Source organism: Mchenga conophoros, linkage group LG18 (genome assembly GCF_057382185.1).
Source record: "Mchenga conophoros isolate Kocher_MC1m ecotype Shallow Benthic linkage group LG18, M_conophoros_male_GT1.1, whole genome shotgun sequence".
Lineage (NCBI taxonomy): Eukaryota > Metazoa > Chordata > Actinopteri > Cichliformes > Cichlidae > Mchenga > Mchenga conophoros.
The window spans coordinates 10,876,719-10,893,403 of NC_140543.1; the positions used below are offsets into that span (position 1 = coordinate 10,876,719).

The 16,685-nt window shown below is 37.5% G+C and overlaps 1 protein-coding gene across 2 annotated transcripts; it reads right to left on the bottom strand.

Moving 5' to 3' along the window:
- Positions 1–2,544: 2,544 nt before the first annotated feature.
- LOC146553271 (uncharacterized) lies at positions 2,545–4,952 on the bottom strand. 2 transcript variants are annotated; one of them, XM_085255767.1, is made up of 6 exons: positions 4,712–4,952; positions 4,338–4,399; positions 3,967–4,057; positions 3,755–3,889; positions 3,521–3,598; positions 2,545–3,339 (listed from the first exon to the last, which is right to left on the bottom strand). In XM_085255767.1, exons 3-6 carry the CDS (start codon positions 4,046–4,048, stop codon positions 3,164–3,166), a joined length of 471 nt encoding a protein of 156 aa, XP_085111893.1. In that variant the 5' UTR covers positions 4,049–4,057; positions 4,338–4,399; positions 4,712–4,952; the 3' UTR covers positions 2,545–3,163. The 2 variants fall into 2 exon arrangements, with proteins under 2 accessions (XP_085111893.1, XP_085111892.1); XM_085255766.1 differs by lacking the exon at positions 4,338–4,399.
- Positions 4,953–16,685: the final 11,733 nt, after the last annotated feature.

Here is a 16,685-nt window from a genome sequence, read left to right on the forward strand (position 1 = left end):
ACATTAGCAAGTGGTGGAAGCCAGCAGGTGGATGAAGGAAAACGGACGCAGAAGGAAAAGAGACCCGAGGCGGCCGCCGGTCCAAGTGTGAACTGAACTTCAGGTAAGAAGTTATGACCTGCAGTCTATCTGGGTCAGATATGAACCATGTTTAGGTGGAGTTTATTTTCGTTATTCTGACTTTTTCCGTACTGCGTGCTAGCTAGCATGACGGAGTTTCTATACAGCTGGGTGGGTGCTATGAAGTTAATGATGTTTAACTTTATTTTGTTCATAAGTTATTAGAGTTGTCAACCGTCCTGTCTGGTATTCAGAGAAAATATTACGCGTTTCTTATTGAGGTGAAAAGGAACATTTTGTCCCGGACTTCAGCTACAATGAAAAAGACACAAAGCTGGAGTTATTCTGTGTCTTTGCTGCACAGCTGCCTCTTCTTCTTTCATTCTCCCCCTCCCTCTCCCGTTTCTACTTCAATCATGAAAACTGATCAATGATCAGCTGATCGGCTCTCTTGTTTGTTTATCGCTCACTTTGCGCAGAAAGAGGAAACCAGCGGATGTCGCGCTAAACAACAGCAGCACGTTTAAGCTTGATCAGCTGTTGTTAGAATTTATTTAATATTAATTTCAAGTATCAGCTGATGTTTGCTGGAGCCACAGCTGCAAAAAAGCTGCTGGTCATGATATGGTTTGGTTATCTGGTGAGAGGGAAACATGAAGATGAAACCAGGAGATGTCCTTACTGAATCATCAGAGCTGAACAGGTGATGGAGAAACAGGTTTACCTTTTAGGTGACATGAATGAGTTGAAGGGAAGTTATGAACTGTTTCTGAGAGACAAATAACCCCAGGATCCTTTTTTAGGTAGCTGACAGCTGGTAACTGTGCAGGTGCGGATCTAGCAAAGTTTTGCCAGGGGGGCATGTAGGGCATTAACAGGGAGAGGTGGGCGCAAAGAAATACTTTTCTTTCTTATTCTCATTTCAAATGTCTAGCTTTTAAAAAATAATTATCTGAATCTTACAACAAACGATTGATAGATTGATGCATATATACCATCAAAACAGTGAACATCACTGTCACAACAGTGTTTGTTTTCATTCAAAGGCTTTATGATTTTTCCTATAATGGTGGGCCGGTCTCTAGTCAAAATGCCCGGGCCAATTTTCTGTCCCAGTCCAGCCCTGTATGCAGCTCATCTGCAGTCTGGTGTTACCTACATCTTCCTATTCAGAAGGCAGAATTTCCGAGTTCTGAGTACAATCGAAAGCACCACGACTGCAGTTTTTGTGTTGGATGTAAAAGGCGCACATGACGCTGTGACGTAGGCTAGAATCATGGAAGCAGTCAATGACGGTCCAGGCGTGGGATTTCTCTTGTGGAAATATGCACATTATCGTTTCCTTTCTATTGGTAGGTGGCACAGTGCACTGTGGCAAGTAAGCAAGCTAGAAGACTGCAAAGTTATGGAAGAAACACATTAACAAGAGAATTCTGAGTAAAACCAAAGTTACTTTCCCTAGTAACTAGTTACTTTGAAAGTAACGAGTAACTTGAAGTAACTGAGTTACTTTTGAGAGAAGTAACTAGTAATGTAACTAAGTTACTATTTTAAAGTAACTTACCCAACACTGCCCATCACACCTCCTATTTGCCTAGTTTGGGTTATTTTAACCGTGTTCTCGTCCTGGGAATGATGGTTGACTTTCTGGCTCAACATTTTGAAACACGGGAGAAAATTAAAGGAGTTTAACAAAAATATCGTTTAAACTTTTTAGGAAATACAGACATTTTTATACATAGTCCCTATAAATAGTTTTCAGATGCTCAGAAGTAATTAGAGAAACTCGGGCAATTAACAGTTGTTTTTAGTTCTTGGATTGAAAACCTTTGCAGTTAAGTCCAAAACCTGCAGATATCGCCAAATGCTGTTCCTCCTTTGAGATGCTCTGTCAGGCCTTTGCTGCAGTCCTCTGCAGTTGCTGCTTGATTGTTTGTCTTTCTGTATTTAATTTTGTATTAACTATCTGGAAAGCATGCTCTTCTGGATTGTGATCACATGACTGACTTGGTCATTGAAGGATGTCCCATTTCTTTGCATTGAGAAACTACGGAGTTGTTTTTGGCTCATTATCCGTTTGGACTGTCAAGCACCATCAGTTTTGCAGCATTTGGCTCAATGTGGACAGAGAGTATTGCCCTATATGCTTAAGATTTATCCTATTACTTCTGTCAGCACACAGCAAATTCTGGTCTTTGGAATAAACTCTCAGGGAGTTCAGATTAACTACATTTGAGTGTACATGCGTGACCATCGAATGAACTCTAGTGCAGAGTTAGAGTAACTCTTTTCCGGGAGTTGATTTTTCAACTCTTTATAGGAGTTAAAACTAAACTCTCACGGAGTGAAATTTCTACTACCATATAGAGTAAAATTTAACTCATAACTAGAGTTAAGTTTGATATTAACTCTTTTGTAGTGTTACTCATCAATTGAAAAAAGTTTTAGGTTTTTGGTGCAAATTACTACAAAAACACAATAGTGATTATTATGAATGTATGGATTTTATTTATCAAAAATAACATATTCAAATATGAATGCTGCATGGATTAACATACATTCTGTGTAACAGTACTGTAATAGCATAATATCCACCATTATTGGCAGCTAAACAGTTGAGGTCAGAAAGGCCTAACATTGGGCGAAAAGAAAAAAAAAAACTGAATTAAAGGAAAAAAATGACTACAGAATAAGCACTTCTTGTAATGCAGTGTTAACGTGAGGAAGACTCTGTAAAGTCTCCATCAAGCCAACAAATTAAGTAATGCAACTCTCTCACAGAACATAAAATTGTGAATCACACCCATATGACATTTGGGCATCAAAACATTTGAAATGTCTTACTTTCTCCCTTTCTAGGACCAGTATCTTCTTAAAAATGGTTTCATTTACCTGAAAAGCAGGACACTGATCATGGAAACACGTTTCATGGTTAACATGCATAACAAAAACAGAGAGAGAGCGAGAGAGAGCAAGTCTTATTACACACTACAGTTGCAGAGCAAACTACATGAAATACTATATTAAATTATTTTTCTCTAATCTGTTTTATCTTCGTGTTTAAGCTTTTTCAAGTAATGGCAACTAAAGAGTCAAGTATAAGTCAATTAAGTACTGTATCTACATTTCTTTCATGTATGCTGTCCAATAGAGGCTGAACCATTTGAAGTCCGGCATCACTTGTGTCACTGCTCTGACTGCTGGTGGTTGAGACAGACAATGTATCTGTTAGACTTGGAGAGGAGGGCTCTTCCACATGTTGCTTCAGGACAGTCAAATCTGAGGGTGACAAATAAAAATATTAGAATACAAGGTATATACAATCAAAAACACAACACAACAAAGATACCATTTATGCACACAGGGCCAGTAAATTGCACGGTTTGATTAAATTATACTTTCTCCCAGGAGAACAGATGGTTATTTTGTATTTTATTATGGTAATATACAATTTACATACCACAAGGTGTGAGTGTCACATAGTGTGTTAGGTCTGAGCAGTCACGCAGCTTCTTGGATGATTGTGTTTCCAGGATGTCTGAAATGCATGTGATAAATCCAACTTACTGTTGAGCCATGAAAACAGCATTTTGTGATTGTTACCACAGGATATTAGACAAATTAAAAATGTTTATTTAAGAGTAACTGTACAAATCAAATCCTTCAAAATCTATCAGAGCATATATTTACTTACCTTCAGCTGTATAGATGACAAAACACACCTCTTTGACTGCTGCAAGTTCAGGAAAGATATCCTCATCCACCTCTATACCCTGCTCATCCGTGACTTTCAGTGCTGCATTTTCTGGTATGAGAAACTTCTGCTGCACTGAAGTAAAATCATCACTTAGTTAATAACAACATTATCATTTCTTCTTTAATGACTTAGTACAAACCATAACTTACCTGCTCTCACAAAATCTGTGAAGCTGACTTCTTCCAATTTTGCATATTTCTTTGTCTCTCTGTGTTTTACTTTTATCAACATCTTGGCCACCTACGGAAAAAAATACCTTTACTACTATGAAACACAACACAAGAAGAAGAGGTTGTTTATGGTAACTCTATGTAAACTGTGTATAACTTAATCAACGAACACTGTCTTACATTGAGTTAGCCTGTCCACACTAAATATTGCTTAAAATCTATTTAGCTAGGCTGGTTTAGCAGACAATGTGACTGCATGTTTGCTGTGTCCTTGTCTTTACAGTTCTGGAGACAGGGTTGTGTGCATGTCTCAGTGTGCAGCAGGACTAACTAACTGATGTTAATGGTACCTCAACATCTCATCAGTGCAGGCTGCACCTCTCTTTGGTTAAATACGGCCATTACCATGAGTCTAAACAGAATATTACTGTAGTTAGCTAACGTTAAATTAAACGTTGGTGTTAAAATTAAGAAATAGAAATAAACGTTTTCATTGACAACGTGAAATGTGTATCTTAAAATACAGTAAGATAAGTAAGTTAGCTAACTTTTGACTAGCATTAGCCTAGCTGCTATCTCCAAATCAGCATAACATACAGAAAACACATGTAGTGCTAGTTAGTTAACTTTATATTTTACTTGTGCATCCATGTAACTGAATATATATATATAAATAACATCACTACACTCACAGAAAATTCCAAAGTAAATAAAGTATTTTTACCTCCTACATGTCGGAGTCCAAGAAAGAAACACAGATAGGCGCTGTAACGGTCGACAGACAAACAACACCAGCAATGTGTTGAATTAGACTCCTTAGCACCCAGTGAATGAACACCTAAATATTACACCGCTTTAGAGTACTCCCCAACACTGACTGTAGTATAAGGTGAAAAATAAACTCCCGGAATGTAACTCTTGCGCACTTTTATGCCTAACTCCAGAATATTTAACTCCAGTGATTTGCTGTGCAGTCATGTCACCAATAAACACTAGTGACCTGTGGGAAGTTCTCTGTGACACTTGGAACAACCTACCTGCCGAGAAGAGCTCTGGACCAGTGCAACTAGGAGAATTGGTTTTCTGTTCTAAGATTACTTAGCATTAAGCATTGTCCCTTCTAAACACACACACACATTAATTTACCTCCCCATTGTGCTTTGTCACAAACAAATATGAGTTACATCGCATCAAATAATAAACTAAGGTGCCTGGAATCCATATTCAGAGCTGACCACATCAGCTCGGCATGCTCTTCAGTCTTCTTTATGAAATCCGTAGACAGTACAATGACACGGCTGATGTATTAACTAATACCTAAATAGCTGCAAGCTCCACAGCCCATTCATTTCTCTGAAGTGCTGGGTGGAGCCATACAGGGAGCTTGCTTTCTGAGCAATGGAAGTAATGGACATGATGTAATTTGCACAAGCTTACAACAACAGAGAAACTAATGAGCCGTTGGGTAAATGTAGAAAATAACTTTTTCAGTCTACCTTACCCTGAGGAGAGAGAAACAATCTGCCATTATCACTTCACTTACCTTCACTGTGCAAGAACTCAATTAAATTCCAGTCTGACCCCATGCTTACCTGATTTTTTTTTTCCTGCCTTCATTTTTTTGTTGTCCTGGCAGCTGGTGCACATTAGCGTTTTCTGTTATGTGCACAGTTCAAACTGCACAAGGTCAATGACACAACTGGAATCTTTTCAATTTGGTGTTTGCAAATTTGTTCTTGCAGAGCGTTTGACCTCTGGAACATATTTGCAGGAGGATGTGCTCTCCAGGGCCAGATGGTGCTGCAGCATGTACCATTACCGTGGCTCAGGGACACGCACAGCGGTAATTATAAGGGATGAAGTGGAAAAAAAAGAAAAACAGATAAAAGAAACAAAGTCTAAAGTAGCTCTGTCTCTCTCTACGTGCCTCTAAAAAAATGTTCCAGCCTAATAAAAAATGAGACTGACATATTTTATGTTTGAATAAATACACCGACTGTGCACAAGCCCAGTACATAATACATCTCAATCAAATAGAGCACCTTTGGAATGTGTATTCAAATCAAGGATGTGTAGCCAGTAAATCTGCTTTGACTGTGTGATGCCGTCATGTAAATGTGGAGCAAATTCTGTGATGAATGTCTCCAGCACCTCCAACACTCAAAGAATTAAAGCAGTTCTGAAGACAAAGAGTGTAACCCAATATGATCATTCTTTTTGTTCTCCAACTTTCAAAAAAGCTTTGGAATTGTATATTAGATAAAAAAAAGCCATAAACATCTGCCAAGCTATATTAATGCATACATTTTTTTTTTTTTACTTCTCATAGTTGTGTGGAATCACTTAGGCGTTGGTTTATTTTTCAGCTCCAGACTTTGCCACTTTTGCTAAAATTTACTGACAAACAGAATACCAACAATGAATGACTTCTTAATTAGAGCATTGTTCTTACTGAGAAATATTTACAGCACATTTGTTGCTATGAATTTGAACATTGATTAAAACCTGCAGGTAAATATTTGTTAGTAGATATGGTGCTGATAGGCATGACAGGAGGCCGAGCTGGCAGTGCTGAAGATGCTAAGATTTTCTGTGGGCGTGACAAGGATGGATAGGATTAGAAATCAGCACATCAGACGGACAGCTCAGTTTGAGATGGTTTGGAGGTGTAGATAGTAGGCATGTTAGGTAAAGGATGTAAAAAATAGAGCTGTCAGATAGAAGTCAAGCAGAAAGAAGATTCATTACTGTAATGACAGGACAGAAGAGGATGCAAGAGTGAGACGTAGGCAGATGATCTGCTGTTGATCAGCCGAAAGAAGAAGAAGACCTAAGGTAGCACTGTACACGAGTGGTATTTGTCGCTGATCTTTGGAAAACACAAAAGGGAATAAAGCCTGAAAAAAAACATTTTTTTCATGGTAATTATCAGGTAAACTTCCCATATTAAATTCATCCTATTCAGCATTTTCTGTTTTTAACAAAGGATTTGAAAATCAGTTTTCAATCACATATAGTCACAGAGCAAGGAGATCCATGCTACTGTGGAATATATGCCGTGGAAAATAACCAGTTGTGGTTTGCTGGCTCACTAAGTTGTTTTCTGCAAAATGTTATCATGCCGATCTTTTTCTAGCCTGCAGGCAAAGATATCTGTACAAATCTCTACTTGCATCACATAAATTTTGTGCCCTGAATGCGAAAGTCATTTTTAATAAGTAACTGAACCAAATTACCATGTTTCTGACACTTGTTTCAGTCCAGCCGTCTGCTTGTCTCAAATGAAAACTCCTCTTATGTCTTCCTCGTGTTTTACTCCTGCGCTAATGACCGTTTTGTTGTTTGTTGACAGATGCAGCCAATTAGTCAGGTGTGTGTGTGGGGAAAACATCAAGCCAAAACACATCACAACATATCACCTTCCCACGAGTGCTGATCTCCAGCTGTGTAAAGCTCCTTGTTTGCACCTTCAAATATCTGCAACCCCGTCTCTGCTCATTTGTATTTTTCATGTGGACTGAACGGAATGGGAGTCATGATTTTTGGACTCTCTCCTGTCCACTTGGCGAAGCACTCGTGTTTTTGTCGCCAGATCCTGTTAATTGGTGTATTTCACTGGTTTCGACGCAGCCAACAAGTCTAGAAGCTGTGTCCAGTTTTTAGCAGAAAGAAATGAGAGTCCCAGTGGGAGTAAGAGTCCAGTCATATGTTCCTTCACTGCCTGGTAACGCTTTTAAAAAGACTGCGAAGCGAGTGAAAGACTGAGCAGGAGCTCGTGTTTTATTTAATTCCATACAGGTTTCTTAAAGGCTCTTTAACATTATATTCCTGTAGCCACGCTGGTGCCTCATTAGTGACTTGCATGGAGCACACATCACTTTGATCGCCACATTTTTACGCCCACCTCCCTAAAGAAATATGAGTGCTACACTAATTACCTCATGTCTATATTGATTACACCCACCTCCTCCAGTAGTCCCTCATCCCCCTGTCTTCGTTTTCTCCACGCATATCGAGCCTGTCAGGAATCGGGAGGATAAAGTGTATGGGCTGGCACTAAATGTCAACAATTTTCAGATTATCTGAGGCAACAGAAAACATTCAACTGTGACTAATTGCAGCCGTAGCGCTGACAAAATAAATCTCTGTATTGTCATGCATGTCGACAGTATATTATTTTGTCTGTGCTGGTGCTATTTCAATAATCTTGCGCAATTATTCAAGCACTATAAAAAAGCAGAAATAAGTGGTTTGCATTGACTCGAGTAAAGAGTGATCACAAGCCATAACATTTCAGTTAATGTTCCTGTTTACAACCCTCTCCACCTATCCTTTCACCTGCCTTGATGTAATCAAAGTTTATAGCAACCCACATTTCCTGTGGGCCTGAAGGTAATTGAATTGTTCTAAAAGGTCTTCTCCCTGGAAATCCTCCCTTTGCTCATCTCAATCAATCACACCAACCTCAGATGCCTATTTATATTTCAGCAAATACACGAGCCACAGGTTTTCTTTATTCATTTTCCATGTTTCCATTTCTCAGTTTTATGCAGATGACGCCCTGGTGTGTGTGACAGCCGACAGACTTGATTGACTGCTCTGTCAAATCTACTGCTGGGAGGCGTCAGCTGCTTTCAAGGTGCATGAGGATCAAGGGGAGCTCTTATTGACTGAGAACGCTTCCTGGAAATAAACGCTTCTCCCCCGAACACCCTGCTTCACATTCATATAGTCTCCCCTGGGAGCCTCCCAGCACACCCACAGTGTTCTGCTGTTGGCTACCGAGTAGCTCCACTAAACCCAGTAGGTGGTAACCGTTTACTGAAGTACAACATGTACTACAATTTCAAGGTACATTTGATTCCATTATATTTCAGAAAGAAATAATGTTTTTTCTCACTTCACTATCTATATTCGTTTTGATTGATTAAATTCCTGCTTCCACTTCTATCTAACAGTGATCCTTTTTTTCAGCTGCCTATTTAAGCATTCAGCATAGCTTATATAGAAACTCTTCATGGGTCCTCCTCTTTTATTTCTGTTTCCATCAACTATGGACATCATCTTGCTTTTAAGTTGAAAACTGCTGCTTCCCTTTCCCTCAACAGCAAGTGCATAGGTAGCTGTAATTGCTATATCTATTGTTATTATATTATACCTATTGTTGTATAGGTAACAGCTTCCTCCCCGTGTAATTCCTGTTATCACAAGTATGTGCCCCAGTGTATCTACTACAAGATCAGATGTGTGTTATCTTAAATTTTTCTTTACTGGTATAAAAGTATGAAAAGTAAAAGCTATGTAAATTAAAAAAAAAATTAGCTTTTTAACATTTGGTTTCATTATGAAAAAGAGGGTTGTTCTTCTTTTGTAACCAAATAATTTTACTGCCAAAAACTAACCAAGCAGCAAGTGAGACCAAAGCTGAACAGCAAGAAAAATGATCTGAGTCCAACAATAAAAGAAATGTGGAATAAATAAATAAATAAATAAATAAATAAATAAATAAATAACAGCCCCACGTGGGAATGAAGCCAACCCCTTTGGCTGTAAATCATCTGATTTCTTCCACCATCTTTCCAGCATCCTTATGTTGACTTTTGTTGCTGTTCCAAAGTGAAACTCTCCTTCTATACATCTTTTTAGCAATGCAGTACCACCCTGATTAAATGAGTTCATAACTACTTAGTGATATCTCCAGCTGACGGAGCAGTCTGCCTAAAAGCTATATTCGTTTGATTGATATCATTTGATATAAATGGAGGACTTATCAAGCAGTTATTTTGAGCATCTTCCGTGCATTCACTGCAGTCTTAAACTTTATCCTGCCAGTTCTTGATTCTGTCGACTATCACATGGCACAGGATGGAGGTCCTGGACAATTTCCAGATTTAATGTCTGAAAACATCTTAAATTTACTGGCATGTAAACCGTAGATTATACTGTATCATCAAAAGTTGCTGAATGAGGTGGTTGAGACATCTGACTCAGACTCCTCCTAGATGAGGTATTTTGGGAGTGTCCTACACAGAAGTGACCGCTCTGTGAACCTGGGATGCGCTGCAGAGATTATGTCTCAGTGGATTTGGGAACACCTCAGTGTCCCCCTGAAAAAGCTGGAGGACATGGATGGTGAGGGAGTACTGGGTAACGACCAATGACCCGGATCTGAATAAATGGCAGAAAATGGATGGATGGACAATTGCATCAGCTGAGCTTGAAATAAGTTTCCTGCACACTTAGTTTTAATTGTTTTAGCAAGACCACTAGTGCAATAATATGACAAACACACAAAAAGTAAAGAGCCTGAGGTAAACAACATAAATTTACATACTAAACAGAAGGACAAAAAGATGCTGTGCAAACAGTTTTAGGTGGTAGTTAAGTGTGCAGTGCTGTTCTGTATATTATAAGAAGGCTATGAGGAGCACATAACAACAGGGAGGAGAAAAGATCACCAAAAAGGTGGAATATTTAAGAATCTGAAATGCTTCACATGGATAAATACATGTACATGTACACAGATCCGTAGGTAGTACGCTTGCTCACTGACCTGTCCTCATCATTTTGAAGCCCGTAGGCAATGATAAGCGAACAAATCTCACCTGCCATTGCATGACTTGTGCACCCTGAATCTCAAAGATGTTTTTAAAAAAATGACTCACACTATATATTCAATGGAAATGTTCGAATTTCACAAACCAGCTTTGCCAGCCATTTGACTGCAGTCGGTCATGGATGTGAAATTGCAGAGAAGAGCTGCCTCCCATCATCTGAGCGACGATTTTACAAGCAGTGAGAGGAGATGTTCACAGCGTATTTGCAGCCGTGGCAAGCAGCTGAAGACATGAAAGATTTCACCAACTGTGCTAACCCAACTTAGTAAAATTTTGGAATACATTGACAGTTTGATGAATCCCTACTCTGTTGGATATATACTACCAGCAGCAGCTTTTTTTTTCTTTTCTTTTTTTTTTACCCTGAAGCAAAGTAAAGCAGAACAGCCACACACACACTCGTTGTTCTCCTTCTAACCAAACACGATGTGAGCACACTTATCATGCCTGCTTCAGAAACCCACCGTGTATGTTGAGCGGTTTGCTTGTCTGTCCAAACCTCAGAGGCAGCACTGATCTCGCTGGGAATTCTCGCACAACAGAGACAGAGGAGCTTTCAAAAGCCTCCTGAAAATAAGATATGTCCAAACCAACCGCGTATCGCACAAGAATATTTCCACAAAAGAAAAAAAGACAGCAGGACGAGGAAAGGATTCATAGCTCTTCAACAGCTAGGTTGTCTATCTGCCCCAGTGCTCAGTGCAGCCATGCAAACATTCATGACAAGCTGGTACATCTGCACTATGATCCTGCAAAAAACATGATATCTTGTTTAAAAAGTCTCATCTGTGCTTTCAGAATGATTGTCAGTGAGCTGCTTTTCTTTGTTAGGGCAAGTAAGAAGTTTAAAGTCGTGTTTTAAGTGGTGATTCATCTAAATTAGGGAATAGATTTTCTCACTTGCTACCTCTGCTGTTGCAGATATGGAGTGCGATGGAGAGCTACATGTATAGGAGAGGTAAATAGGTCATTCTTTGACTGCAGCTCTACAGGGACTACATGACTTATATATATATACACAGTTGCTTCAGATCTGGTGACTGTGGAGACCATTTGAATACAATGAATTCATTGTCATGTTCAAGAAATTCTTTTGAGATGATTTGAGCTTTGTGACATGGTGTGTTATCCTGCTGGAAGCAGCAATCAGATCATGGATACACTGTGCTCACAAAGGACATGGCTAGCGACAATACTCAGCAAGGCTGTGGTGTTTAAACAAAGCTCATTTGGTACTAAGGGGCTGAACACGTGCCAAGAAAATATCTCCCACACCATAACGCCATCAGCAGCTTGATTTTCTAAATAGGTGAAATTAAATGTTAAATTCCCTGCACTTACATAGTAGTTACAGAGCACTCTGACATCTTTCTTTAATCTGGTAGACCAAAAATTATTCAATAATTTAATACACAGAGATTTCTGAAGTGGTTACAAATTATATTTGGGAAAATAAATTAGGTTTATAATGTGTCAGCCCTGCAGTTAAATTGGGTTTGGCATTAAAAAAGAAAAAGTTGGTTAGATTTAGGGAAGGTTTCAAATGTGTCATAGCTTTTTAAATTGTGTTTTTTTTAAATACGTGTTCTCATTGTGGTTTTTCCACAACAGGCAGCTTAATTCTGCAAAAATAAAACTTCACTTGGTGTACCGGCAAAGCAACAAACAGCAGAGAGACACAGATAGCAACTCAACGATGAACACAGAAAATTTAGCCGTGGAAGAGACAGATATTTTCCACAGGTGTTGGCAGAACCCAAAACCAGAGCTAAATGAGCAGGGATATTAGATCTTCACCAGGTGGCCAAAAACTCAACAAGTAAATGAGCAGCTGCTGCTAGCGAGTTCACCACATCCACTTCAAAGGTCAAACTTGTTTCTGCTGCTCCAGAGTTGCCACTGAACCCATTATTGCAAGTTTCATGGTTGTAATCATGGTCGTAAACACTTGCAGTCTGAAAATGGAAAACAGCAGTTTGCATTGTGCATTGTTTCGTAATATTACTTCCACTTTATAAGTTTTTAGCATTTAAAGGACTTGGTCCTTTTAAAACTGTTGGTTTTGGTAACTTGATCACAAAACTGCTGTTGTTTTTTTGTTTTTTTAGGGTGTAGATTTTAAGGTTAAATGACGATTGGCATTTGTCTTTAAAATTTAGTTCTATCTCATTATTTATTTGAAGGTAAACTATGTTGCTCCTGTAACATATTTTATTAAAATTAACCACTGTTAGGTTGTTTGGCTTTGTCGCAAGCTGCAAGCTTTGTGTCATGTTGCATTATAGTTTTTTGTGTTGGAAAAGTAAATATATATGTATGAAATTACAGTTAGATTTGCATCACAGTGGAAGCAGAAGTCTCCAAATCTCTCTGATTCAAACCAGACTCCACTACAGGTACAATAGCTTGTCACTGGGGCGCACTTCTCTAAAACACTCTTATTTATACCCCCATGGTTTGTACCTCACAGAGACCATTCCTGAACCTCTGGTCACAATTTCTGTGTACGTTAATGGAACAGTACAAAAAAACATTTTTAAAAGGATGCAGAATTTAATGTTACCTGTTATTTTGGTGTATATTTGAGCTTGAACTCTGGGAGACATCTGCAGTACCGAGAGAAAACCCACCAGGCACAGAGAGAACCGGCTACAAAATGAAACTTGTCATAATTCAGTTCAGTTCAGTTCATTTTTATTTCAAACATTTCAAACATGTGCCTTCACAATCATTACAAAATATCATTCCATTATTTGTTTGAAAAGGAGTAGGCTGAAGTATTTACTTATTTGTCCCTACCCCCTCAAGTTTTACCTCTCATTCATTTAATTTTTTTTGTCTTAAATTAAACAAACAACATATGAAACATATAAACATATGAAGTAAAACAAAACATAACATACATAAATCAAAAACAAGAAATTAGCAAGCCCCACCACAGTATAGTTTCTTTCATATGAAAAATACAGAATGTGTATATTTGCAGATACACAAGTTATGGAAAAACAACAAACCAAAACAAAACAAAAAAACAAAAAAACAACCAAAAAAGAACCGCAACACCATTACCAGCAACATTACCGTCCTGGGTTAACCCCGTTTTCTTCATTCTTATACTTATTTAAAATTAGGTTTTTATATTTTACTTTAAACTGTTTTATGTTTTGACTGTCTTTTATTTCTTCTGTTAGACTGTTCCATAATTTAACTCCTGCAATTGAGATTGACATAGTTCTTAAAGTTGTTCTAGCACTTTGTATTTTTAAATTCCATTTCCCTCTTAAGTTATACCCACCTTCTCTTTCTATGAACAATTTACAGATTTCTTTGGGAAGCAATTTATTTCTTACTTTATACATTATTTGCGCTGTTTTAAGCTTCACCAAGTCTTGGAATTTAATAGCTTGCATTTTGACAAATAGTGCATTTGTATGGTCCCTGTACCCTACATTATTTATTAATCTAATGGCCCTTTTCTGTATTATAGTTATTGTTTGTGTGTTACTTTTGTATGTGTTTCCCCAGACCTCTACACAGTAGCTCATATATGGCAGTAGTAAAGCACAGTATAAAATGTGCAGTGCTTTCTGATCCAACATATGCTTTGCTTTTCCCAGGACGGCAATGCCCCGTGCCAATTTCCCCCGAACATAAGTAATGTGTGGCTTCCAACAGAGCTTGTGGTCAATGATCACCCCAAGAAATTTCATTTCACTTACTCTTTCTAAATATACATTGTCAACACATATTTCTACTTCGATGTTTTTCTTTTGGTTTCCAAACAACATAAATTTGGTTTTATCGAGATTCAATGATAATTTATTTATATCAAACCACTTCTTTAATATCGTTAATTCCTGTGTGATCATTTCCAAAACCTGTGGCAATTCCCCACCTGCACACAGTATATTTGTGTCATCTGCAAATATTACAAACTTTAAAATCTCCGATACTCTGCAGATATCATTTAAGTACATAATAAACATCTTTGGACCCAGTACTGAACCCTGAGGTACTCCACAAGCTATATCCATCAAATTAGATTTATATTCATTTATTTGTACATATTGTTGCCTATTCCCTACATAGCTTTTTAACCATTCCAAAACCACTCCCCTAAACCCGTACTATTCCAGTTTTTTTAATAGAATTTCATGATTAACAGTATCAAACGCCTTCTTTAGATCTAAGAAAACTCCGAGCGCATACCTCTTATTATCCATACATTCCGTTATCTTTTCCATTAAATCTATCAGTGCCAAAGCTGTTGATCTGTTGTTTCTGAACCCATACTGACTATCTGTCATTAATTCATATTTTTCCACAAAACTGTCAAATCTTTTTATGAAGAGTTTTTCCAGTATCTTAGAGAACTGGGAGAGTATTGACACTGGTCTATAGTTTGTAAAATTATGTCTTTCACCGGTTTTGTAAATGGGAATAACTTTAGCAACTTTCATTTTTTGTGGAAAAACTCCTTTTTGAAACGACAAGTTGAATATATATTTTAATGGTTTTACGATACCATCAATAACTGTCTTTACCGTTACCATATCAATATCATTCCAGTCTGTACTGGTTTTGTTCTTAAGTCCTCTAACCATGTCATAAATCTCTTTCTCTTCCACTGCTCTTAAAAACATTGAGCTACTATTCCTTTCAATATTTTCACCAGTGTCCCTTTCTATTCCATCAACCTTTATTTCTTCTGCCAGTTTTGGCCCTATGTTTACGAAGAATTCATTAAAGCCATTTACTATCTCCTCCATGTTATTAATACTTCTTGTCCCTTCTATAAAGTACCCAGGGTAATCATTATTCCTTGATTCATTTTTGATTATTCTGTTTAATACATTCCATATATCTCTTGTGTTATCTTTATTGTGTTCTAACCTTTTAATGTAATACTCTCTTTTACAGGATCTCATTATATTAGTTAATTTATTTTTGTAAGTTTTATACTTCATTTCAGTTTCTATTGTTCTCTTTTTTATGAATTCTCGATATAAGGTATTCTTTTTTTGCTGGCATTTTGTAGTCCTTTTGTCATCCATGGTCTTCCTGCATAGTTGTGTTTCCTATTGATTTCAATTACTGGGCAGTTTTTATCAAGTAATGTGTTAAATGTTCTTAAAAATCCTTCGTAAGCTTTATTAACTTCTGTTTGTTCATATACAATATTCCAATCTTGCTTTAAAAGTTCATTTCTAAGACAATTTAAGGTCTTCTCTGTTCTTATTCTTTTGTAAATAATCTTATGTCCATCGTTGTTCACTTTATAATGGCAATTATACGATGCAAAGACTGGTAAATGGTCACTTATATCATTGATTAACAGCCCACTTTTTATCTTTCCTTCTATTATATTTGTAAATATATTATCTAATAGAGTTGCACAATGAGATGTTATTCTGGTCGGTCTTGTTATCAGTGGAAATAAACCTATGCTGTACATGGAATCAATAAATTCTTCTGTACTCTTATTATGATTTGGATTCAATAAGTCAATATTAAAGTCCCCACAAATAAACATTCTTTTCTGATTTATATTTGTAAATAAGTCCTCCATATTATCCTTAAATATCTCAATCTTAGATCCTGGTGTTCTATATATACAACTGACAATTAGGTTTTTCCTTTTTTCTATAATTATTTCCACTGATAAACATTCCATCACTCCATCAATAACAGTTGTCATTCTTCCCATAATGATGTAAAGGAAACACTGAACCGTAGAATCTAAGCTCAAACTGCACATATGCCATCTCCTGCTACTTCACCTCAAAATCTAGACAAATTGCTGCCAACGTGTGCCTTTAGCTTTTTCTGCATAGTTACCTTGATTTCCACTAATTAGTGATTTCTAGAAGTGTAAGTGAGAAAAAAGAATTATAATTTGAGCAAGTGCACCCTTGAGGACTTTACAGAGGAAAGTCTGGATATATAACAGTCCTAACCTAAGTATTTACAGTGCCATTATTATATTACCCGTAGTTGAATAAGTCCAGAGGATGAAATTTGCCATGAGGAAAGCTCCACTCAGTCTGATATGACAGGGCGTGTGTCATGAAAAACAAACTA